A 24,352-nucleotide genomic window follows, 5' to 3' on the forward strand; every position below is an offset into this window, starting at 1 on the left:
GAGACTACTCTTCGCATTTGGTGATCTTGGTTTGCTTGTCACCTGCGTTTATTAGTTTTCACTTCAGTTGTAATTCCTGAGTCATACAACGTTTTATAAGGGAGACCAAAATTCAAATGTTTTGAAAGCGAGCTTATTGGAAAGAATAGGTCAGGAAACTAATTCCAATCCACATACAGTCCTTACGCTCAGAAGGTGTGTTATCTTGTAAGAGAATTCAATTTAAAAGAAATAAAAAAGGTATTCTTACAGGTCTTGTACAATTCTTTATGCTTCAGTACTTAGTGAATTTCTTACAAGGGCCATGATAAAGATTCCAGTGGTTCATTGGAAACGTGCCACCATTAACTAATGTATTCCTTCTATAAGTATTCATTTCTGAACCAGACTGGTAAGAGTATCAGAATAATAGCAGTTCTTAAAATGGTATGAGCCAGACTAAACTGAAAGCACTGAGTAAGGTGTGAGTCATAAAAAGTATGAATAAAGAGTAATCCTCATTTCCTGTTGAAAATGCAGAGTGTAGGTGCTTGTTCTCATCAACCATAATGACTGAATTTAGTACTAGCCGTATCAAGCATATAGTAATAAGCTTCTTTTATGAGGTTATTGTTGCTTTTGTTCATATTTCCATAGAGACTCAACTAAGAAAAGGTTCATTTCTCTCTCAGAAATGGAGGGATAAGAAAGTGTCTTCCTCTTTGAAAAGAAAAGCCAAATTAATCAGATAAAGAAATACAAGTGAAGAAGTACAAGTAGCAAAAAGTTTTGTCCAGTATATCACAGAAGTTTACTGGCAGAGGTGGTTGGAACAGAAAATTTTATATTCTGATTCCTCGTTCACTACCTGAATGAAGCTGCCTTCTTGGGATGAAAATTAATATTCTGGTTAGTATTTTTTGGCTCCTGGAATCATAGAGTGAAATTACCCTCATTGAGGATGATCTTGCTTCTCTTTTTGTAACGGTATCCCAAGTTCTTCTGACCATTTCTTGCTTTTTCCACTTGCATTTTCATGTTAACTATATCCCAGTCATCTCTTATTAACTGCTTGTCTGAAATTATTAAAGACCTTTTATTTACGTTCGTCATATAAGTTCATTTTCCTCCACTTAAGACAAACAATTTGCAGCATCTCAGTTAGCTTTCCTCTTGTTGAGCCAAATTTTAGCTTTCCGAGAGTGGACCTGCTCCACTGGGCAGGGACCTCAGGCTGGTGGCCTACTCAGGCCTCATAAGCTAGCTTGCTGTACAGTGGGGATTTGAAACACGTACAATTGAGGACTTGCCCTTAGAAATTTACCTATGAGATTTTCACTTTAAGATGCTTTATTTTCTAAGACAACTCTACAAATATGCAGTGTAATTGCAGTATCCTACTGTTCCAGCTACAGAATTTTAGTGTCTAGACAACACGATATGCATTTCAGCCAGGCACAGAAATATTATAGTCCCATCTTTATTTCTTTCACAACTGTCAGTTCTCTTGCTTTGCAAATTGACAGAGGCATGGTTTTAATAGAAAAGCAAAATACTGTATTGCAGTTAAGATGTGATTATAAATAAAAATCTCTATTGCTTCCTCAGTTTCAATTGCGGTTAATTTGCTGGTGCCTCTTTAACTCTCTGAAACTTCTGTGAATAAATGAGATGACAAAGCATAATTATAATTATGCTGTCTGTTTTAAAGCTTGACCACTGGAATGCAAAACTGTGAGTTCACCTCCATCAAAAAGTATTTCTGAAATAAAATACATGTTTCTGTCTCAGTGAAATCAGAAACTGAAACTGGAAACTGAAGAGTAAATGACAAGAATAAATGATGCCTTGTCAAGTCCTGAAAAAGGCTAATGAAACCTTGCAGCTGCCAAATCTGCCTGAAACCAGTGGCCTGTGAATTGCAATGTTCAAGAGAAAAAGTCAAAGATAATCCAGATGTTCCCAAGCAGAACACTTCACAATACTTTTTCATTAATTTTGTCTGTATAAAGTTAAAAAAAAAAAAAAAAAAAAAAAAAAAAGGAAAGAAAAGGAGATTTTTTAAAATGCATTTTCTGAAGGTGGTTATTTGACGTTCAAAATAATTTGATGTGCTTAGCACATTATTTATTTCCATACTCATTACTTTAAAGGTGACTTTTATATTTACCTTTTTGAACACAGGATTGTTCCTGTGAAGGAGGTTTCTTAGGACATCTCTTTATATTCTCTTTATATTCTTCCTGAAGTGCTTTTCTTTTGGCAATGCATAAAATGAATCTTGAAAATCAAAAGGAGGTTTGTGCATAATTCTGGAACTGACTATCTTTTACCATTTATTTTTGCTCATTATTATGCTGGCTGATGAAATATTCTAAGCTGGAGACCTGTGAATAAATCTTCATTTAAATGTGTTTTAAAGAGGTAGTTGATATTTTGTTCACTTATGGTTTTATATTTGTTTTACAGCCGGACCTGTAGTTCATTGTTAATCCACTTGTTTGCTTACTTAGCAGCATCAAAATAAACAGTCACGTAAAATCACAACCAAAAGAGGGCAAGTGTGGATTTATACATCGCAAAATGCAGAGCCATCATTCTTTTCTAAGAAAGAATGTAAGCAGATGTTCAATTTGCATTTTACTGGATCAGGACCCTTTATTAAAAAAAAAAAAGTTTTAAAAGTGGATTGCGAACTTAGACCCTTTCTAGTAATTAGGATCCTACAGTCTCTTATCCGTATTTGTCAATTTAACATTAAACTCAATATACATTTGTTTTACAGACTTTAGCGCTATGTACAGCCTATGGAACAAACAATACATCCATTCCAGTGAAGGGGGAAATACCAGATAACTCTGTAAATAAAAGACAGCAAAATACTTGGTCAAGAAGAACTTTTTTTTTCTTTCTTTTCTTTCAGCAATGAGGCAGGAGTGTCTTGAATTTTGCTCTCTCTTAACTGTTTCCTGGGTAGGTTTTGACTACATTCCCATAGCAGGTTTTGACCTTGGTTTAAAGCAGCATATCCTTGCTCTCCTTGTTAGAATTAAGGCACTTCGACATCATTTCAGTAGATGCACCTTTAATATTCTAGCAGATAAGAATTGAAGTTGTACTTTAACAGTTTAGTACTAGATATTTACATGAGTAGAACAGTCCTTTCAGGGAAAAGGGAAGTGGAGTGGAAAAGGAGAAACTAGTCCAAAGCAGAAGTGAATCATTTCCAAGTGAGGAGGTGGCTGGAGGGTGAATTTGGCAGGAGCATACCTTTTCTCTGTTCCCCTCCCCACCCCATCCGCTTTTGAACAAGTAATTTCAAAGGCCTGCCTCCAAATACATGGGAGGATTTTGTGCTGATTCTTCACTCCTGCTTGGAAACTGCAGTTTCTATCTTAGTCTTACAGAGCTGAAGGCAGTACCTTGCTTCCTACTGAGTGAACTTTGGTGAAATATAATACTGAAAGTAAATCAAACTTGAGTAGCCTTTAGTAGGAGGCAGATGAATGGGGGAGTGTTTAGGATGTGAATTATTCAGTTAGATCAATGGAAACCTCTTACTGATTTGAATGGGCCACAAACCAGGAAATCCTCCGAGTCTTGTTGAGAATCCTTTTGTTATTTTCAGTAAGTTACCCAATGTGGGGATGCTTTGCAGAATAGGACTTGAAACTGTGAGAATTTGTCAGGTACTAATTAATGTCAAATGTTAACTTACTTAAATACAAACCATTTGTTTTATGTAACCTTTTGTAGGAAAATCTCATTATATATGGTTAACTTTCTACTGTTTCTATGTCTTTTTCTCTTAGCTTTTGGAAATAGGGACAAATGGTTCAATTTCATGTTAAATCTGCCTACCTGTAAACCTAGGCAACTGTCAACAGAACTATTGTCTCTGGTTGCTATATTTCAGTATGCCTAAAAAAAAAAATAAAATAAATTGCAACATGCATGGATGGGGCTGTGGCTGCCAGGGTGTGTTCACGGTGACAGGTGTTGGAGGTTCATCTGCTAATTCCTCATTAGAAACAACGTGGTAGGCTGATGATACAATCTGGTCATTGGAGGCCCTATCTTGGTTTGGCTTATGTGGCTAAATTTACTGAAGTAATTTAAAGAGTAGTAAATGTATTTTCAATTTTAATTATGTTTTTGATAGATGTATTTTAAGATTAAAATATTTATTTTCCTTTTCCCAATAAAAAATCTATTATCTGTGTTCTGTAATTAGGCTCACAGCTTACTGTAAAGGATGAATGGTGTTCACTGAACTGCATCATTGGCCTTATTGTGGTAAAATGACAGATTTTGTTTCACCAGCTGTGACTTTGGAGGCAGGCTGAATGACGGGGAACACATAAAGCTCAACAGATTAAACTATTTCTAGCACATAACTGTACATGTATCATTGAGAATTCAGCAGCAGTTCTCGTTTGATAAGCTTACTAATGTTGTTGTGTTCTAAGGAACACTGTGCTTCTGCATGAGGTCTCTTATACAGGCTGAATCCTGCAGTCCTTACTGAAGCAAAACTCCTTCTGAGACACAGGATCACTATGACCATGGAAGACACTGAATATGAGAGTATGTGACCAGCTCCTCACAAGAGCAATACATCAGGAAACAGAGCATGCAGTTCTATAACTAATTATGAATTATAGAAAGAAAGAATAAAAGACACAATGTTGGGAAATAAATGGTTGATTACTCATCTTGCTTCAAAAGAGAACATTTTCAAAAGGCAAGCCCAATTACACTCACTTTTTTCCAATAAGATATCTATTTCTCCTAATTTCCATCTCTTGTAGTAGAAAATAAGACTATATTGTCCTTCAGCTTGTTGTATATGTAGCAAGGGTGATTGAGAGGTTGCATGCAGTGTTCTGATTTTATATGAAGATGGTAGAGTAAATTATGGTAGCAAGTTAACAAGAGGTATAGCTTTCAGTTTTTCTGTGAATGTGTTCTGAGTACTGTAGAAGCTGCCAGATATTGCTGAAATTCAGTGATGTCAGCTGATGCAAGGATACAAAAGCCATAGAACTCGATGTGCTGTATTTAATATAATCTGGAGTTGCAAATGGCCTTCGTTGGAAATTTGATAAGCCAAAGTGGTGAGGCAAGTGTTGTGTTTCTCTGTAGTTTAGCACCTGATAATGTATGGGTTGTCTTACATTTTATCTTTAAAGCGGTATGAATTGCAGGTGTTTTAACATATTATTAATTTCAAACTGCAAAGGACTTAGTATGCTCACAAAACAAACAAACAAAACTTTAATTCTTGGTAGTGAGTTGCCCTTCCATATCTGGCGTCTTGTATTAGACTAGAAGTTGGGTTTAAGTGATATCAGCTCTGGAGGTGCCATGGAAGCGATGGATTTTTCTGCCATCATCATGAAGCACACTTTGTGTTGTGTTAGGTAAAGAGATGTTGGGGAAGCTTAACTGACCCTCTTATGCCCCTTCCTGGAAATTCTTTATGGGCATAATGGCAGAGGAGGGTGAGCCTATTTTGTACCTTGCATTTAGGTAATACCTTTCACCTGAGGGCACCAATGTGCTTTATAGATGTTAAAAGTTAAGCTTCTGGATCCATTTAGCCCAATTTTATAGATAGGGTACTTGAAGCATCAATTTAGTGATTTAAGAACAAAGGACTACTAATTCTGTGATCTTACTACAAACAAATTAAGAACAATGTATCATTTCTATCAACAACACAAAAGTTATCAAGCTCAAGAGAAAATCTTTAGAATTACAGATTCCTTGGTTGTGTATTTGTGTCCACAGTTCACAATTTGGCACGTAGCATACTCAGCCACCTTTGAGGGAGTATTCAGTAGCTACCAGCAAGTGCTTAGTAGCTTAGTTATTCGTTGGACAAAGCATGTTCTGTGTGGTTAAAACATGACTTACTTCATTAATCATTAACCTGCCAATGACTAAATGTATTTCCTGAATGACATCTGTTCTGCTCATCTGTTCTATGACGAAATCCCACCTGTTTCCATCATAACACCTGCAACTAATGTAAGTACCCATGTGTCTTTTTTTTCCTCCTTGAAGAAGATACTTGTAAGATTAATAGTGCCTCCAAACAATATGCTTTTTGTAAGCACTGTTGTTAGCACCATGGAAGGTCTTTAAGAACAGTTTGAAGGGGAAAGATGAATCTACATATTTCATGAACAGTAACTGAGCTTCTATAAAAATGAATTATTTTGCAGTGAAATTCAAAATGTTGGCATCATTCTAAAAAGAAATGCCATTGTACTTTTAGGCAGTACAATAAAAAGTTGTTCTTACCAGAACTCAAGTTGTCAGATAGAGTGCTATTCCTGCAAAATAAAGACTAATAGCATAACTGGTGCAATCTCCAGCCATGAGTCTATTAAAGCTCTTTCCAGAGGTCATGCATGTAGGTTGTGTGGACTGATAACCATTTTCATTATAGAGAAAGAGGTTTTTAAAGATTACCTTTCTTCAATACAAGGTTTTTGTCTTAGAGTATCTCTTGAAATCCTTTGCTGCTTTTTTTTTTTTTTTACGCTCCTACACAGCCACGCATTCTGTGATGTGTATGAATATATGAACCTGGTAAATGGAAGAGAGCACTGAAACATTATTGTAATTGAAAATAACCAATCATATCTTTTTTCTAATAATAAAATTGATAAGTGATGCACATCTCAAGTATTCTGGATTTTTTCACTTCATGAAGAAAATTGTGTTCCCTGAGTCTTCTATAAGAAAAGAGAAGAGTAATAACATATTCATCCTGGAAAACATGACAGCCTGCAGTGAAATTAGATGACTGCATTTGTTTTGAGTAGATACAGATGAACAAAAATGATCCATCTACAACAAAGCCACGTGGTCTTTTCCTTTTTTATTTTCCTTTTAGTGTTTTGTTTGAGAGTAATTGTTAAATGGAACTACTCTGAATCAACGTGTGAAAAATTCAAGACCGCTATGCAGATCTACTCTAATTTATATTGTGTTTATGTTTTTTACCTTTTTGTTCTGTGAGATGTTTCCAAACAGCGTGTTGCTGTCAAATGTGGCCCTGGTATAAATGAGGCAATTCATTATATAACCCAGACTATTAGTGAATGTTTCTGTTGTTGAATAAGTCATATGTGATTTTTTTTTTTGCCAATTCAGCAGTACATGATCCTTTGTATTGAGCTGCCAAATGCAGCGAAGGACAAATTATTAAAATTTTATAAAATAAAAGTTTAATCTTAAGAAGTTAAATGGACTTCAATACTTAATAAATCTTAAGCTGCTGAAAAAAACTTTGAAAGGTGATAGTGCAATATGCAGTTTATGAATACTTCTTGCTGTAAGTTTGTCCACTGAAATTTGGTCCACTTAACTTGACCGATAAGCCTTGCTCTGCATGTTCATGTAATTTAACTGTAACGGTCAGAAAGGAAAATAATAATACATCGAGTAACATGGAACCTATCAGAGTTTAAGGTAATTTCTGTGGAAGACAGTATGTAATATAAAAATACTGTCTGCTAAATGTCATTTTAAATAGTAACATCTATTTTTAATAGAGTTTACAGCATGGAGAGATTATCTCCTGAGTCATTCAACCTGAATACAGGTTGAAATCTGGACTGAGCGTCCTACAGCTTGTTGACAACTTGGTGGTTCTTATTTTGATTATATCCATACTTAAAAAGTCATGGTTAGAGTTGGTGATCAGGGGTAAAGGGCTAAAAGGGTGTGATGGCTAGGTTAATCTTCCAGTCTCAGTTGATCTTTTCTGAGTCAGTCTGAATTAAAAGGGAAATGCTGGAAAGCACACTGTGAGCTCTACTGACTGCCAACTTCAAAGGTATTGACATAAAAGGAGAAGGACATGAAAAGAGGAAAACTGTCAATGAAAAAGCAGCAGCAAGAAAAAACCAACTTGCCTCTGAAGGACATATAGACCACTTGGGCGTTACTTTCTTGACCATCATTTTATCCCTAGTAGAACCAGTATAATCTTTGATAACTATTTGTGAGAAAATTCTGGTAAACATTACTATTTTAACCCCCCAAACTTTTTTTTTTTTTTTTTTTCAGAAATCCTCCTCCTACTTTGCTACATCCTGAAAAATGGTGCAGAGGATTCAATCATTTCATTTCACAGTGAGTTTTATTTTCTTAAAAACAAACAAAAAAATAAACTAAAACTAGTTTGTTCAGCAAGGCCTACATGTGTCAAATCTGAAAGCAGAATTTATTTTATGAAGCTGTTACTTTTACAGGTTTTTAACTTCAGTTTTCTTTTCATAGATTCTAAACTGTTCTTCAGTTTTTGAGAGCTAAAAAGCACAGTTTGATCTTCTCATGTAATTTGTTTCACAGCTTCTTAACTCTGTAGTTGATTTGCTTCTTGACTTTTTATTAAACCTGGGGCATATTTATAATACATGTATACCTGATTGCCGTGATGGTTTTGGGGTGGACTTCTGTGTCAAAGAGAAAATGGACTAGTGAAAATGACTGCCGGTCAATTTAAAATAAGAATATGAAGACTAGATGGACAGTAGTTGTCTTTTTCCACCTTAAAAATGCTCGGCAGTTTGTATACTCAATATGTAAACGAACATGAGTTGTACCAACAGTGTAATATGTTACCTGGATGCTACATGGAACTAAAATATGCTCATTTTGCCTTTTTCTTTTTTACAATTAAACTAAGAAATTGTACTTTACTAGCTGTTAGCATTATATTCATAAGTCTTAGAGCAACTTCTACAAGGGATTTTGGGGGTTTGTGTGTGACTGAATTTCATTGTGACCGAATACAGCTTAAACTGTGTAACATGGGGGATGATATTATCGAACTCTGGGAAGTTCACACTGTTCAGATAACCAAATACTTTGAACACTGCCGGCCACTATTGAATTTTTAAGATGGGTTTGGAAACCTGTACGTTTCCACATTTAATCTGTCCTATCTCAATGTATGTATAGTTTCTTGTGGAGGATTACAATACCCATACCTGGTAAGTTTTTCAGTCAGTTATGCAGTAGTGTCTTCCCATTTTAGCAGAAATTAAAATAGAAAAATTAATGTGAATACAAATAAAAAATATTCTTATTTACTATGCTGATCTTTAAATCAGGCAGCAAGGTGAAACAAACTTTAATAGCATATGATGGAAGGCCATTACTATCATTACTGCAATGTGACTCAGGATCTCTTAAAGAGCATGTAGTAGAAGTACATCCTTTTAAAGCAGTTTGACCTGAGTTCTGTTTCTCCACAATGCCTGTCCTTTTCTACTCAGCAGTAAACATTGTAATCTGTGGTGGAATCAGTGGTTAACTACAAAAGTAACCACGTGGTGGATGAATTCCCTTCTATTATAGAGAAACATTCTTTTTACAGTATATATGGACAGTACCCTGTATTTTGGGGAACTCTAGTGCAAGGAGGTTATGTTCCACTTGTGCTTTAGAGAGTCAGTGCACCAGCTAAGTATGAAGATTATATTCCTTTCTTGGAAACATTGTGCCTCTGCACTGGAATCCAGATTTTTCTTTCTTCGGGTCTTCCTTTTTAGAAGTCTCTGCTGAGCTTGAGAACAGTACAAAAAATGAAGTTTATCATTTGTTCAGTCCTTCAGTTCGGCATGCATTGTTCTTATCAGAAATCAGTACTTTAGTACTTTATAGCTATACTTGTTTTAATCTCGTCCTTTGGGTTTTTGATATCTTCATATTGTATATTTTTAATCAGATTGATTTTTAATTACTTTAGCTTAATTACTGCCTCTCACCAGCAACATCTGCAGGTTTGCAGATCCTGCTTTTAGTTTTTACAGTAATGCACACAATGAAGTAAGGAAGCATACTTGTAGTCAATCTCTTAAAGTGAATAAATGCAACAATTGTAATAAATTTACTGTTTATATAGAGACCTGTGAGAGAACACTGAAAGGGAATTCTCCATGACATTGCTTCATGCTATCTCGTGCATGTCTTATTAAGGTTGTTTTGAAGCGGAGGTTACAAAATATCTTTATGGGGGCTTGGACTTACACTAGTGAATTTTCTAGGGAAAAAACAACACACACACATTGAATCATACAACTGCAAACCTTTTAGCCATTACTGATAATTGGCTCATTTATGTGCATTAGTTATGTATTTGATGATGCCTGCCTTTGTGACAGCTTAGTTATGATAAATTAAAAGCAGCAATTGTATAAATTCCATACTGCCTTTTATCCATATGTTAAGACCTTGCTTGATGTTTCTGTCTCCCTTGTGATGAGTGGTTAGCTTTAGAATATTTTTATTATCTATCTCCTTCCTGATGGCTAACATCATTTGCATAACAAGCTTATCTGGTTCAAGCTGTGGGCCAGACCTGTGTACTGGAAAAATACAAGCATTCATCTGTAGCTAAGCACACTTCTGACTTCAGTTCTGTTGACACAATAATTTCATCTATGTCAAGATTGCCAAACCTGGTCATTGTAGCCTTTTCTCCCCATTGTAATGCCTTGAAATACCAGAATGCTTTTCACTGTTTCAAGAGGCATTTTTGTTATAAATGTTCTTTCATGTTATAGTGATTTGCAACATGCCTTAGGTGGAAGTTTCAATATATTTTTGTGGGTGACTCTTTAAATTGTTAAAATAATATATTACTTTTTTTCTAAAGTAAAGTCTGTATTTTTGGCTTGAATTCTACCGCTCCAAGACAGATAATATTGCAGCAGCATGTTTGTGTCAGATACATATTTACAAAGTCTTAATGGAGAACAGGCCAAGGAGGTTCATAGCTTGGTGAATTTATTTTTCTATTTCCAGTATTTTTGACTTTGACTTGAGATAAAGACTGTAATATGTTGTCCTCAAGGGTTTTCACAATGATAGAGCTAATCAAGCTAGATATTTTGTTTTAAAAAATTGTGAAGACCCGACTTCAGCCAAGCCAGTCTTTGGCAGCAGTCTAATTTTGTATTTGGTGTCTACTGAGATACATGCAGCACATAATTACTTTTAAATAGGTCAGTAAAGTTTTTAGGTATGCCTCTTTATCTGTGCTACTGTAATTGTCCATGAAGAGCTAGGCTGCTCCGCTTGTAATGTGAGAAAGAATTAATTCTCTGTTTATTTTTAACTACATAACAATAGGGATTATCATTCCTATAAGGCCATGTAAACAACCACATCATTGTTGGAGGATTTGCTCCTAAAAATGGTAGACTTTTACCTGTGTTCATTTCTATGTTCAAATAAATACCAGCCTTGACGAGTTCACTGTTTACCTATGAATGTTTGTGAACCTAATGTTTTGATTGCTGCAGCACAGATGTTATTGCTCTCTCAAGATAAAAATTTGTCTAACACATTTTAGACATACAGTACTTTAGAATTTATTCATAAAGTAATGTAGACTATGTTAAAATTAATTAAAAAACAACAAAAACAACAAAAACAAACAAACAAACAAAAACATAACACACACACTAAAATTAGCTTGTGTGCCGCAAATAATTTTCTTGGCAGTTTAAGTCTTGACTGATCTCTAGGGATAGATCTCTTGAAGCAGAAGGATACAATAGCCTTTATTTACATTACATCACCAAATGGTAATCTTAATTAAAATGAGCAATGGTATCTCCAGGGACAGACATTCTGCTTTTAAATTTATTTAACCAATGACTAGCTATTATGGTTCTTTAAATTAATTATCCTTTGGTGAACTGGAAGAACGTAAAGAATTAAGAAATTCAGGTAGTAAAGTCAAAATGTGGACTTCCAGAATTTATGGTCACATTTGTCATCAGAACATAACATTTATTTCAGCAATGACATTGCAAATACAATACCAATTTAATTTTCAGTCTCAATAAACGTATTTTTTGCACTCATTTTTAAGCAGCTTCACAAGCTGAATTTCATATTGTTGAGACTACATCAGAGTAATTAGATCATACAGATTATATGGGTTGTATAACTTCTCTGAATGCATATCAACTTTTTTTTTCACAATCCAAACAGTTGTTTAATGACATTCTGTTCATATTACTTAAAGACCATTTCACTGTTTCTGTAACTGAGTACATGATACGCGGTTGACGTAACTCACTGATTTCATAGTCTAGAAAGACCAAGGGGTTTGTAAATGACATAAAGATGCAGATTGTGATGTGTAGGGTTACCAACAAATCTGTAACTTTTTCCATTTTATTCATGGCTGTAGAGTTTGAGAATCCATCAAGAGATGAAATGCTAAATTATAATACCTGACAAAAGACCTCCAACACTTTTGAGTATTGCGCGAGACATTTTTATACGGATGAATAGGCATATATGATGGATATAATTATCTCCAGCTTTCTAATGAGCAGTTTTAGTAAAAAGCTGCAGTTTTGCATAGAGGTGAGAAACTCATGTAAGTTTGAAGCCCTGACCCTGTAACATATCATGCTAAATTATAGAAATGTCATAGTATCAGGATGCTTCACTCAGTAAGTAGCCTGTTGAGTTCCTTAACATTAGAGATAAGTAGTCATTCTTCTCTTTGATTTGTGGGTTCATTGGTTTGCTATTCCCAATTTTAAACACCAACAGTTTATTTCCTAAGGATATTGTAGTAAGAAAGATAAGCATCTATGCTGGAGTGGCAAGTCTAGTTGGGGAGCATTAGCCATTTTAGGAATAGTATGCTGCGTGTAAGATTATAGTATAAAAGACAGCATGTGAAACAGTTGCCTGATGAGGCAGTTTCCTTACTCTGTTCTTTGAGCTCATGTTGTAATTGAGTGCCAGAATCCCACTTGTGTTTTTATAGATTAGTAATATCTCAGAGAATCTGCATTTAGTCTAATCCACCAGCCTTCTATCTTGTATTTCTGCAAGGACTGTGCTCACATCTGGTGTCATCTTACCACAATCTCTAAGCTTCTGTCCACTCTTTGGTAGAAGCTGGATTTCCAGCCACTCTTGTGTTGCCATTGGTCTATGATCCTGGAAAAAACAATGTTGTCCTTTCTTTTTGCCTCTGATTGATACTTTCTACCATACTCCTTTCTGAAGTTGCTTAACACTGTTAGCCCATATTTAAACCTGAACTGTTCCAGTTTTACTTCTTGACAGATTCCAGTGAGGAAGCAAAGTGGAATATGTCTGTGCTGAATTTGTAGTAGTTTGTTTTAGGGGAAGACTTTAGACCCCTTCCAGCTAAATTATTCTAGTTGTCAAAGAAAGCGTTTAACATACATGTATGTTCTAGATGATCCAGGTTTGTTTGCAATGCATTTGTGATGACATGAAAGGCAGAAGAATGGAAATATAAGCAGTAAAATTTTGACTTGGGAAAAAAAAAGCACAATTTCTGACTGACAATAGTACCTTTGCATTGGACTGATTAAGCATCAGTAGCATAATGATGCCTCCTTCCTGTCAGCCAGACTTGCAGCATGAAGATGTGAGTTTAATCCCAGGTTTCACAACTGGAGAAGAAGTTGTCTTGCTCAAAGTCACCCAATAATCAACATCAGAGCTGGGAATGGAACAGTCCAACATACTGCTAGGTAGATGAAGGCAAGCTTCAGGGAGCACAGATATGTTCTCTTGTGGGCTGTGGCATACAGGACAGGTCAGGCACACGGTGATGGGAAGAAAGTTGCTGTTGCCTGTGGACTTTCAAGTAGTAGAACTAACCTGGTCTCATCTGCCCAGGTGTTTGTTAGCTTGTATGGAGATGTCAGAGTGTGGCTGTATTTGGAGTTTCACAGCAGAGGGCATTAAGTGGTCTGTTTAATGGTTTGTGAGAGACTTCCCAACTGCTCTGTTATTGGCATAGTGGATCTACAATTGCCCTTTTAGTGTCTCTCCCTTTTTTTTACTAGGAAAGAGTGCACTAAAAAGCTAAAGGAAGGAAAAGATCTCTGTTCTTTTCTTCCTTCCAGCTATGACGTAAGATGTAGAAGAAATACGCTGTCAGCGTCTGAGTATGCTTTCCATATCTCCTACCTTTTCTTTGCTTCAGCTGCCTCAAATCAGCTTCATGCTGTCACTACAGAGGTTTATAAGACCTAAGGGAGAATGCTTGATTCAACTGCAAAGCATATTGTTTATAGTAAAAAGCTTCAGTTATAAAAGGTTCTAAAAGCTTTTGTGATCTCAGGGCCTCAAGGACAGGCCAGAGAAATAGAGTGGACCCATTCCTGGTAAAAGGATAGGAAAAAAAAGTGATTTCACTGTGCAATATGCATTTGCATGTACAAAATGCATTTGATTGTTTTTGAGATGCTTGCTAGAATTAGCGGTGGAATTTCTGGTGTCTCTGGTAAAATTCTGAGGGTTTCAACAAGAGCAAAGTCTGACCAAGAGCTGAGGGGTGCCACTCCACAGTTCCCCTTGTTTGTTCTCTAAGCCACCTGTATGAGCCAGAGCAAACTACTGTGTCTATGCAACCCAAAGGAGGGTGGGAAACCTGTTGTCATATTTGAACCTATAGAAAAGGGAAAGCTATTTGCTGCACTTTATTTTACAATTTCAGAGTGAGTGAACCTTTCTTAGGTTTCAAGTGTATCTTCTAAATTACACTATGTGGTGCCTGATGTTAAAAGTGAAACATAAAGGAGATTTATTTAGAAAACAAGTGCTGGTGACATTTCAGTGTGAGAGTATTTCTCTCATTGTTAGGTAAGGTTAGTTATTTATGGCATTTGCTACCAAAAGGCAGATCAATAAAGATATAAATGTGTTCTGAGCATCAGAATTTATATTATGCATGTGATAATTGACTACTTTGTCATAAATTCAGTCTTTCATTCTGATATCTGATTGTAGCAGAAGGAACAGTAAAATACTTGTTATTTATCATGGTACACTGGTTCAAGACAGGAGACCTATTTAACCTATCTTCAGTGGCAGCATTCCCTTTTTCCAAAGGGGCAGCTATATATAGTTCTGAAGATAAGGTTATTTGTATCCTGTATGTCCCATTGAATTAGGACTGAAAACAGAAATGCTGTTGGCAGAGCTGTCGCAGCTTTTTACTTCATTTTTGCAAACGAGTGACCTGCAGCACTGGGGGAGGGTCAGGCCTGGGGTTGGGAAGCAGGGAGGCTTTGGGGAAGCAGGCAGGTCCCTGCAGCATTACAGATGTCATTCATGAGATCACTTTTCTCCTCCACGTCTCTCCTGCATGTGTCTGATGTGGCACAGAGGTAGCAGGAACCATCAGAGTGCTGGATAGGAACAGGGTATGTTAGCCAGTTAAAAGCAATCTTAGAGATTATTTTTCCTTTCTTGATCTTTTACTGTTCCATTAAAAGTATTGACTTTTGTTCAGGGTATTACTGACTTGATCAGAAAAGTTCTTATGAGTGCAATAAAGATTTAAAAAAAAAAATAAAATAAAAAAAAAAAATGTGGAGGTTTTGGTTTGTTTTTCCTAGAAAGGATTAAGAGTGCCGAAAGAGACTAGTTTGGGGTATAATGCACCATCATATCAATGAATGGATGCTACAATTTCTCTAAATGCTCATCCTTATGAAACTAAATAATTTAGGGCATTAGAGTTCATGACAAATACAAAATTTGATAAATGGTGCTGGGGAATGGTGTTCGTCAGGTATGCAGGTAACAACATGCTTCACCAGAGCAATGTGCCATTGGTTAACATCCCCATAACTGGGGGCAGAGGCCCTAAAGTGCTCGGCATCATTGTTCAGATATAAAATGATGTTTATGTCTATGTATTTTCTGTACGAGGATGACTGTAGACAACAGATAGCAAAACCAAGCATATTAATAAAGCCCAAGGAATAAAATGACCTATGCAAATTGATTGGGAGATCATCTAAACATTTGTTGCACAGATTGGGGAGTTTCTCTCTCTCTTGCCCAGAGGCTGTGGATTCCTCAAGTCTAATATAGAATCTGATACACAGTCATAATTTTTTCGAAATGACCTGATCACTGTCTGTGCACATAGATGATATACAGTGACTAGATTCCTGGTTGGATCTTTGGTTTATGAGACAAAACAAGTTCCAATACCCTGCTAGAAATTGGGAAACCATTTGAAAACGCAACATTTTTAAAAAATAAAAATTAAAGAAAAAATGTACTAGAGAGAAATTATAACGTAACTAATCTGTTAGAGTTGTAGCTGCTTGCTTTATTTTTAAAGAAAGTAATTATGGGGAAAGAAATCATTATTTAATGAAGAAGTATTTCTGGAAAAACAAAAAAGAAAAGAAAAAAAGAAAATGCTTCTGCTGTGCTTAGTTTTGCTTGCAGCATTGAAGGACATCAGTAACTGTTTTCTGTTTCTGAACACACAGGAGATTTAGACCACCACTGCAGTTCTTAAGAAATCAATTTCTCTCCATTTATTGATTACTAAGTATTAGCTCATGAATGCTGATAAAATAGCTCTCCTTTCAGTCATCTGCCACTTGCAAAATGGCAGTTTACATTGGTGAGATACAGCAATTCCAACAATGTTATCGGCCAAGTGCAAGCAGCCAGTGAATTTTTACAGGCTGCCTTAGACAGGCCTGTGTGTACAGGAGGCTGCTCTTATCCTTTGCTAATAAATGCTTCATCTTTGCCTGTAATTGTGGCAGAATGGAAGTGGTGCTTAGGAGCCTGGCTGTGAGATTGCAGCAAATGGCTGCAACCTATGTTTAATGTAGTGACACTAATGAATTCTGAGAATTAATTTTCAGCTAAGAAAGCATGATGGAAGATAGTAGAATTTCAAATTAAGTAATGGATTGACTTTCATCAAGGCCAACATGTACAGTGTTTGTTTCTTTTCCAATCTCTGCATACTTACTCTCAGAGTTATTTTAGATCCAAAAGATTGCAGACCAAGTATGATCATATTTTCATTGTACCTTATGAGAAACTCATCTTGTAGTAAATTTTCTAGTCAATTTGCTGTGTGGGAGGCAGTCTCATCACTTAAGTTTTTTTTTTTTTTTTTTTTTTTTGTATAATTTCTATGGGTCAAACAAATTGGATTAAATTGCAGGTGCACCACATTTGTTAGTTTGGTATGTAATTGTATTGTTGATGTTTGACAGTTCCTAAGCTAACTGTCCAAATTGGTTTTAAATGAATGCTCAGATGAGCATCTGAAGATAGTTTGGTTTTCTCCTTTCCCAGAAGCAAATCCTACAGTGACATGATTTCTTAATATTTACTTGCACATGCACAATGCTCACTTTGATTTCTGTTGGCCACACTAAGTAGGAATACTTTGTGGTGAGTGACCTTATAAAAGCTGCTTTGTTACTGTACTCTTCCTCTTAAATGTTAACGTCACGAGATTTCAAAAGTATATATTCTTGATTTTTTTCTGCACTTGATGTGGACTATATTTCCTGACCAAATGTACTGATCAATTATGGCAACTGTGGACACAGGCACAGTAGAAAGCACTGTAATAATGCTCACCTTCCTTCAGGCCCTAACGTTGTAAATGCATTGATGTTTTCTATAGTGTCAATGCTGCTTCCAGTGTAGATACCTTACTCAACTTCTGCACTGATACTGGCAGACTGACACCTTTTTCACTAGTGGTGGCCCAAGACTTGTTAGCTGTTAGTTACCAGTTCTTTGCTTTGTTGTGACATCTTGCTGCCCATCTGAGAGTACGTTCAGTAAGCTGTCTGAACTTGGAATGGAGACTTGGATCACAGAATTGCAATTGTGTCTTGTGTGTCACTAGCTTAGTTGTCTTATGAATTCACGAGGCTTCACTTTTGTTTCAAGTGAAATCCTAAATGACCAGAGATCGCAAAAATATCCTACTGTGTGTGAAAAGAAATGCTGCAATGTAGATGAAACTATATATAAACTTAAGGAGTTGCAAAGCAGAAGAGCAGCTTGCATGCAATGTGACTAGTCAGCAGAACAGCAGAAATAATCCTCAGGTAGTTTTCAAGACCCTCTCTCTGACAGAACTGACCTATGCTCATTCAAACACATGCAAGACCCAAACAGCTAGTGTTTCAGGCACATAACGGAGGAGCTAAGAACTTCTTCCTCTAAAGTGTTTCCCTTCTCATCTTGTCAGACTTCCTCAATAAATGCAGTATCCTGGACATCTGGATGATTCATGTAGGAACCATCTTTATGGAAAGAAATTATCTTGCAACTTCTGGATCTTGTCCATAGGGTATCTTTGGGGGTGCATTGGTCCTGAGCTCAGAGCAAAATTTGTTGTAATAAATGTGTACCACAGGGTAGAAGTTTTTCTACTCTCAAGGTGTTCTGTGTGGAAATGTGTAATTCCTTGAAGTGATTCCATTTAAACTCAACTTTCAACTGTCTAAAAAGTAACTGCTGCCACATCTTCACTGTAATGTTCCAGATGTATTCAAATGAAACAGGAGCATTTATATATTAATAGTGTAGTATCAACAAAAAGAATTTGTAGTTACTGTTAGAATGGTAAAAATCACGAGTGCATGAGCTTTTCAGAATGACATACCCACTTCAGACACTTGTCATCAATCTACGATTTTTCTATGGTTTTGTATTTTTTTCCATTGCCTGTCTTGATTAATGGTATCTTTCTTTTCAAATGCTTTTTTCCTTTTTCTCAGGAAACACATAAATTTAACCAGGATTGGCACGGACCGTATTGTCTGTGTGGGTGTATTGACTTTTAAAGACCATGGATGACAGCAAGAAAAGTATGTGTGAGGGCTGGGGGGGGACATGAACCTGTTAACGTCTAATGATAGATCTCTCTTCATGGGAGGACAGGAGTAGTATTTATAGCCTTGCACTCAGAGGGATGGAGATAAAGCACGTTCTGTTAGTTTAGTCTTCTGTTGGGAGGCTTCAGTTCTAACCAATTGCAAAACTCACCAAAGCGGTTAAACTGACAGCAGATTTTACAGACTATCTTTTCTGGACTACATGTAGCAAGAAGAGGCTGAGAAAATGGTTTTCAGGAACCTAAAGTATTAAAGTTATGTCCAAAGACATTGCAGGATCATTTTTAAGACCAGACTTTAGGCTTCAGTGAAGTGTTTGAGGTGAGGCTAAACTTTATTTGTTTTATCAAGTTTATCAATTTTATCAAGTGCTTGATAATATTTGAAATCAGTTAATGTGTATGATATTTTATATATATATTTTAAAGTTTTGTATTGATACTGCTAGAATATCTGTTATTCTAACAGGAATTAGTTTCAATGAATTTTTGGGTAAAAAGATAATCTTTATTTGTGATACTTGGCCCTGATAAGGAAATACTTTATATGTGTCAGTTAATAGCAGCAAATATGAAATGTAATCGTGAAGTATGTAACATGGACATATCTCATCAGATAACCTCATCTTGGGCTATGATTCGCTAAAATATTAGTTGCTGGGAGGGAGATGTATGTTGAATTGCAGCTTTTCTCCCATGCTTGATTATTATCATTGTTTGCATTTGAGCAAAAGAAATAGAATACTTTAATGTAAAGAGGAATTAGAGGGTACTTTAAAGCAATCTGATCCTGTTAGATCATTCTTCTGTTTGAACAGTATTATTTCAGCTTTATTGTACAGAAGAGAATTTTACTTTAATCACGGCGTTCTCAATTTCAAATCTTGATTATATAAATTAACACAACACTTCATGCTAATCTAATAGGATGCACCTCTTTACTCATTACTTGATCACCTGTTTCTACCACAGAGAGAACTTTGGTACCCTGGCTAGCATTTAAATCTGACTCATTCATTTCTTTTCCAGGCTGAAATAATTGGGTTTACAGATTTTTCTATGATTCTTATGCTCACACCATCGTGGTATAGAAGCTCTATCTGAAACATTAATTTTAAACACAGAACAAAGCTTCACAGCAGATTGTTCTGACTGGTGTTGTATTGCAAGTTTCAGTTGTGGTTTTTATTAGGCAATGTCCTGCAGTTCTTTATCATAACTGTCATTGGAGAATAGGTAGAAAATTGAAGTGAATGAAATATTGTCTATTCATCTTAGGCGATGTTTAGTATATATTAACTGTACAGTACTAATAAGATACAATGACTTTTTTTCATAGTAAGCTAGTTACTATTTTTTTTAAAAGATTGAAATAAGGTAAAATTCATAACCTTTATACTAGTTGTAGGGTGAATTCACTTTGTTAAGTATTTTATGTCAGATTTATTCCAATATATAGGAGAAGTCTGTTTGCATACTAAGGAACTCAAATTTGTGGAAAAGGAAACTACTATACTATAACAACCACACACTAAGCTAGCTCAAATCACACTGTAATGAAATAACATCATTGCATGAGACTGCTATTTCTCTGTCACAGGTGTCTTATCAAGGATTTTGAAAAACGTCCTTCAGTCACCCACCTTTTGGAGCACCCGTTTATTAAACAAGTACATGGTAAAGATATGTCTCTGCAAAAACAGCTGGCTGAACTCATTCAAGAACAGCAGCAGCTAGGCTCTGTGGCCAAAACAAGGTACTGTACAACACACATGCAGCAGCTATCCTTCCTCCCACTAATCCTGGAAGCAAAATTTGAAACTTTAAATGCCCAGATATTTACTGTTTCAAATGATCATATCAATGTATTGACTAGCAATATTATTTGCAGTAAGTGCTGTATGCCATGTGAATGCAAGAAACATACTTTCCCACTGATAGCTTTTAAAGCTACTTTGGTCAGTCATGATACAAACTCTCCTTAGCCTTTTTCCACTGAACTCTAATTTTATATGTATTTGCTTTTGGCTTAATCTCAGAGATGGTAGAATTTCCAGAATGCTCTGGTCTGAGACATGATTAAAGATGTATTTTGGTAGCAGAAATACAACAGTGAACAAAGAAGTGACTACTAGAAAAGGTTAAGAATGAAACACTTTAAAGTGTCCTTTTTGATTAGATGCTATTAGTAAGTAGGTTATTCAGTACTTAAAATAATTGTTTTGCCTTTGGTTTAGTAATAACTGCTATTTTTCATTCAGCCTAGTAATTAATTTAAATATGTGCTTAAAAAGCAATAAATGTTCATCAGCAACAGTGAGTTTTTTGTTTTGTTTTACTTTTTACTTTTGAGGTTTACTAAATGTCATAGTTTAGTTGCTGTCCAGAGGGTGGCAGAATTTCACTGTTTCAAAAAAGAATTAAATGCAAATGAGCACACCTTTCCAAGCTCAGCAATCATTCTGTAATATGAAATTTGTCTAGCATGAGATAAGCCCTGGCCCGTTATTATAAACAAACAGCTACTAATGTTGATGAAGAAAATTAAATGTCATGATTCATAAGTCATAAACATGTATATGCTTATATGCCATTAGATTCTGTAGCTTAAATGCTGAAAGCACAAACAAAAATGTACAAGTTAAAATAAAGGAATAGCTATAAGTACAGTTTCAAGGTGAAGCTGACTTCTAGCTTGTTCTCCCTGCACTCTCCCCACTGGAAATGCATACCAGAAACTGCTTACTGTGAGAGAGGGAGCTATGCCAGTGTTACACTACAGGTTTCTGCTGTATCTTTCCTCCTGAGTGGATCTCCCCCATGTAACTCCTCACAGATAGACTACTACAGCTGTGGGTTGGATGGCACAAAAGATAATGGCATTTTCTCAGCTTTTGACCAAATAGAAGATACAAAGAATGGAATGATTCTTGTGCTAAGAGGAGCTCTGAAATGGATTCCTCATGGTTTTCCAACAAATCCCCTTGGTATCTGTCTCCATAATGTGGGATGAGAAGGAATCAAGACCAAGCCAGTATTTATTTCCCCAAGTCTGTCCATAAACTAATAATGTAGCTTGCAAACCACTTGCTCTTTCACATCACTGAGTTCACCTTTCCCAGTTCTGCTATAGTTTCACTTCTACTCCTGAAGCCCTGCTCTCTGCATACTCATTGTCATTTTGCTTTTAGCCATGCCTCTGAACTAGAGGGCATCTGCCACTGCCAGTGAATGCTAAGAGGGGAGGCAAGGTTAGGCTACTGGAGAAATAGTCATCTTTTACCTTCACTTTGAAGCCAATATACTGTACAACTACTATTAAAGAATCATAGAATCACATCTTTTAGGTTGTAAGGGACCTCTGGAGGTTATCTGGTCCAACTCCCTTGCTCAGGCAGGGACACCCAGGGAAGGCTGCTCAGCACCATGCCCAGATGGCTTTTGAATATCTCAAGGAGGGAGACTCCACAGCCTCTCTGGACAGCCTGTATCAGTGCCTGGCCATCCTCACAGTAAAGTGTTTCCTGGATGGGTCCTCCTGTTTTTTAGTTTGTGCCCGTTGCCTCTTACCCTGTCCCTGGGCACCACTGAAAAGAGCTTGGCTCCATCTTCTCTGCACCCTCCTCTCAGGTATTTGCATACATTAATAAGGTCCCTCTTGAGACTTTTTTGAACAGTCCCAGTTCTCTCAGCCTTTCCGAATAGGAGAAGAGACAGAATGCGTTTCTGATTTTTTTTTTTTTTTTGATCACTGCAGCCTTTTACTACAGTACTACTCCTAGCTTCTTGCTTGTTCTTTGAAGCACTGACCCACTTTGATCAGGGCTGAGAGCATGCTCAGTGAGAACAAAAATTCAGTGAGCTTTACCATTGAAATATACAACATATTGTTCAGAATGAAGAGGCACTGATTTTTCCAAATGTTTGTAAGTTGATCAAATTGGGAAAAAATTAGTAGCACTGCAAAAGCATATCCATGCAAAACACCAAGTCTGTGTGCCAAAAAGTGGAGTCTTAGCTGCTTTGTAGAAAGAATCTCAAAACATTTCCAAAGGTTTGCTTGTATTCTAAGGAATGCCTTAATAAATAAAAAATAAATTGAAAATATTACAGTTTTAAAGACTAGGAGCATCTGAAAACAGTGTTTAATATTAAGAAGTGCTGGGCTTCCATAATGCTGACTGCTTTAATGCTGAACATTTCTGTTGTAAAGCCCTACATTCAGTTGCTTATAACTAGCCAGGACTGAAAATGGCAGTTTTATATTCTGAAAGTAGGAAAGTTCTAAATTTTAAATAGGTACTTACTATCAGTCAGTTAATGTTGGACTATAAACATAAGCTTATTACAAGAGAACCAACCAGCATCTAATTATAATTTATACCCAGAGGTATAGACACAGTCTGATAACAGTAAAGAGCTTGGCTCTGTAGTAGGGAGATTTAACCCTAGGAAAAATGGCAGCAGTGAAAAGCCTTAAAAAATTGTCTAAGGTGTTTATAAAATAACTATAAATATATAACTATACATAATATATACATAATATAAACTCACAGAAAAAAAATGTCACTTGCATTATTTATCTGCCAGTGTAGTTGAGCTGGTTAGGCTCAGGAAGGGGAAGTAGTTCATGGCAGGTGCAAAAGGGACTAACCTGTGTAGCTAGATTGGTGTGATCCATCTTTTCTAATGGCACTCCTACCTGTGAGAAAAGGTTTGAGTAGACAGGGAATATAATCACTTTTCCCTTGCCAGGTGATGTACATGTTCGGGCTGCTTAAGTGGCAGTTACTTTTGTGGCATTTCCCCCACTGAATGCAAAGGTGTGTTTGCAGGTAACAGTGTGTAACTGGGTCTAAGCTAAGTATGCAGTCAATTTTCTAGCTTTGACAGATTTACTCTCGATTTACATTAATGAAAGTATAATCAGATGCATTTCAATTCACAACATAGCTTTCTGTTACTTTGAGAATGTTACAGTGCTATTAGAGACAAATAACCTATACAAGACAACTTAAATGTCCTTATTCTTCTTTTTTAAAAAACTATATTTAAATAATATATGCATACAGGGCTAAGCAAGTACCTGAACGCAAGATCTAGATCATGCAGTGCAAGGGGGTATGAAGGTATTTCTAAGCCACTTTTCCAGCTTCCAAGTTCCCATACAAGCCTGAGACTGCTCCAAGTCAGATTCACTCACCTATGCACAGAATGTAACAGCAGTCAGAGCACTGGCATGACACTTCAGTCACACCCATTTTTTCTCGGAGCTCTGAGTGACATTCTGCTTGCCAGGAACTTTGGGGATATACTAGCTGTATCACGGCTCTCTGTTGGTCTCATTTGAATCTCTCTCAGCACAGGCTTGTTCGCTTTTGCCTAGAATATCCTTTATGGGTGTAATTTATGTCCAGGAGGCAATTCCACCTGCTCTGAGGGAACCGTTATCAACACTGTGGATTTATTTCCCATTGCTTTATGTTACTGTGGCCAAGGATCTGTCCTGAAATACATTAGTGACTTTAACTCAAAGCCTGGCTTCACAAATGGGCTCAGCTCATTGTCAAGTCCCCGTTTCCTCACCCATATTCTTGCTGTGTTAACTGGGGCTTGTCTGACCTGCCAGGGAGCTGACTGAGTTCAGAGAACTAG

The 24,352-nt window shown here is 36.4% G+C and overlaps 1 protein-coding gene across 4 annotated transcripts in view; it reads left to right on the forward strand.

Moving 5' to 3' along the window:
* MYO3B (myosin IIIB) overlaps nt 1-24,352 on the forward strand; it is a 197,205-nt gene that overhangs the window by 60,854 nt on the left and 111,999 nt on the right. For 3 of the 4 annotated variants that reach the window (XM_027462191.3, XM_027462192.3, XM_072040919.1), the window contains 2 exons: nt 8,065-8,130; nt 20,298-20,453. In XM_027462191.3, coding sequence (XP_027317992.1) covers nt 8,065-8,130; nt 20,298-20,453 — 222 coding nt within the window. Of the gene's footprint in view, nt 1-8,064; nt 8,131-18,581; nt 18,672-20,297; nt 20,454-24,352 lie in introns of those variants that run through there. The other variant, XM_072040920.1, reaches the window with a different exon arrangement.

Source organism: Anas platyrhynchos, chromosome 7 (genome assembly GCF_047663525.1).
Source record: "Anas platyrhynchos isolate ZD024472 breed Pekin duck chromosome 7, IASCAAS_PekinDuck_T2T, whole genome shotgun sequence".
Lineage (NCBI taxonomy): Eukaryota > Metazoa > Chordata > Aves > Anseriformes > Anatidae > Anas > Anas platyrhynchos.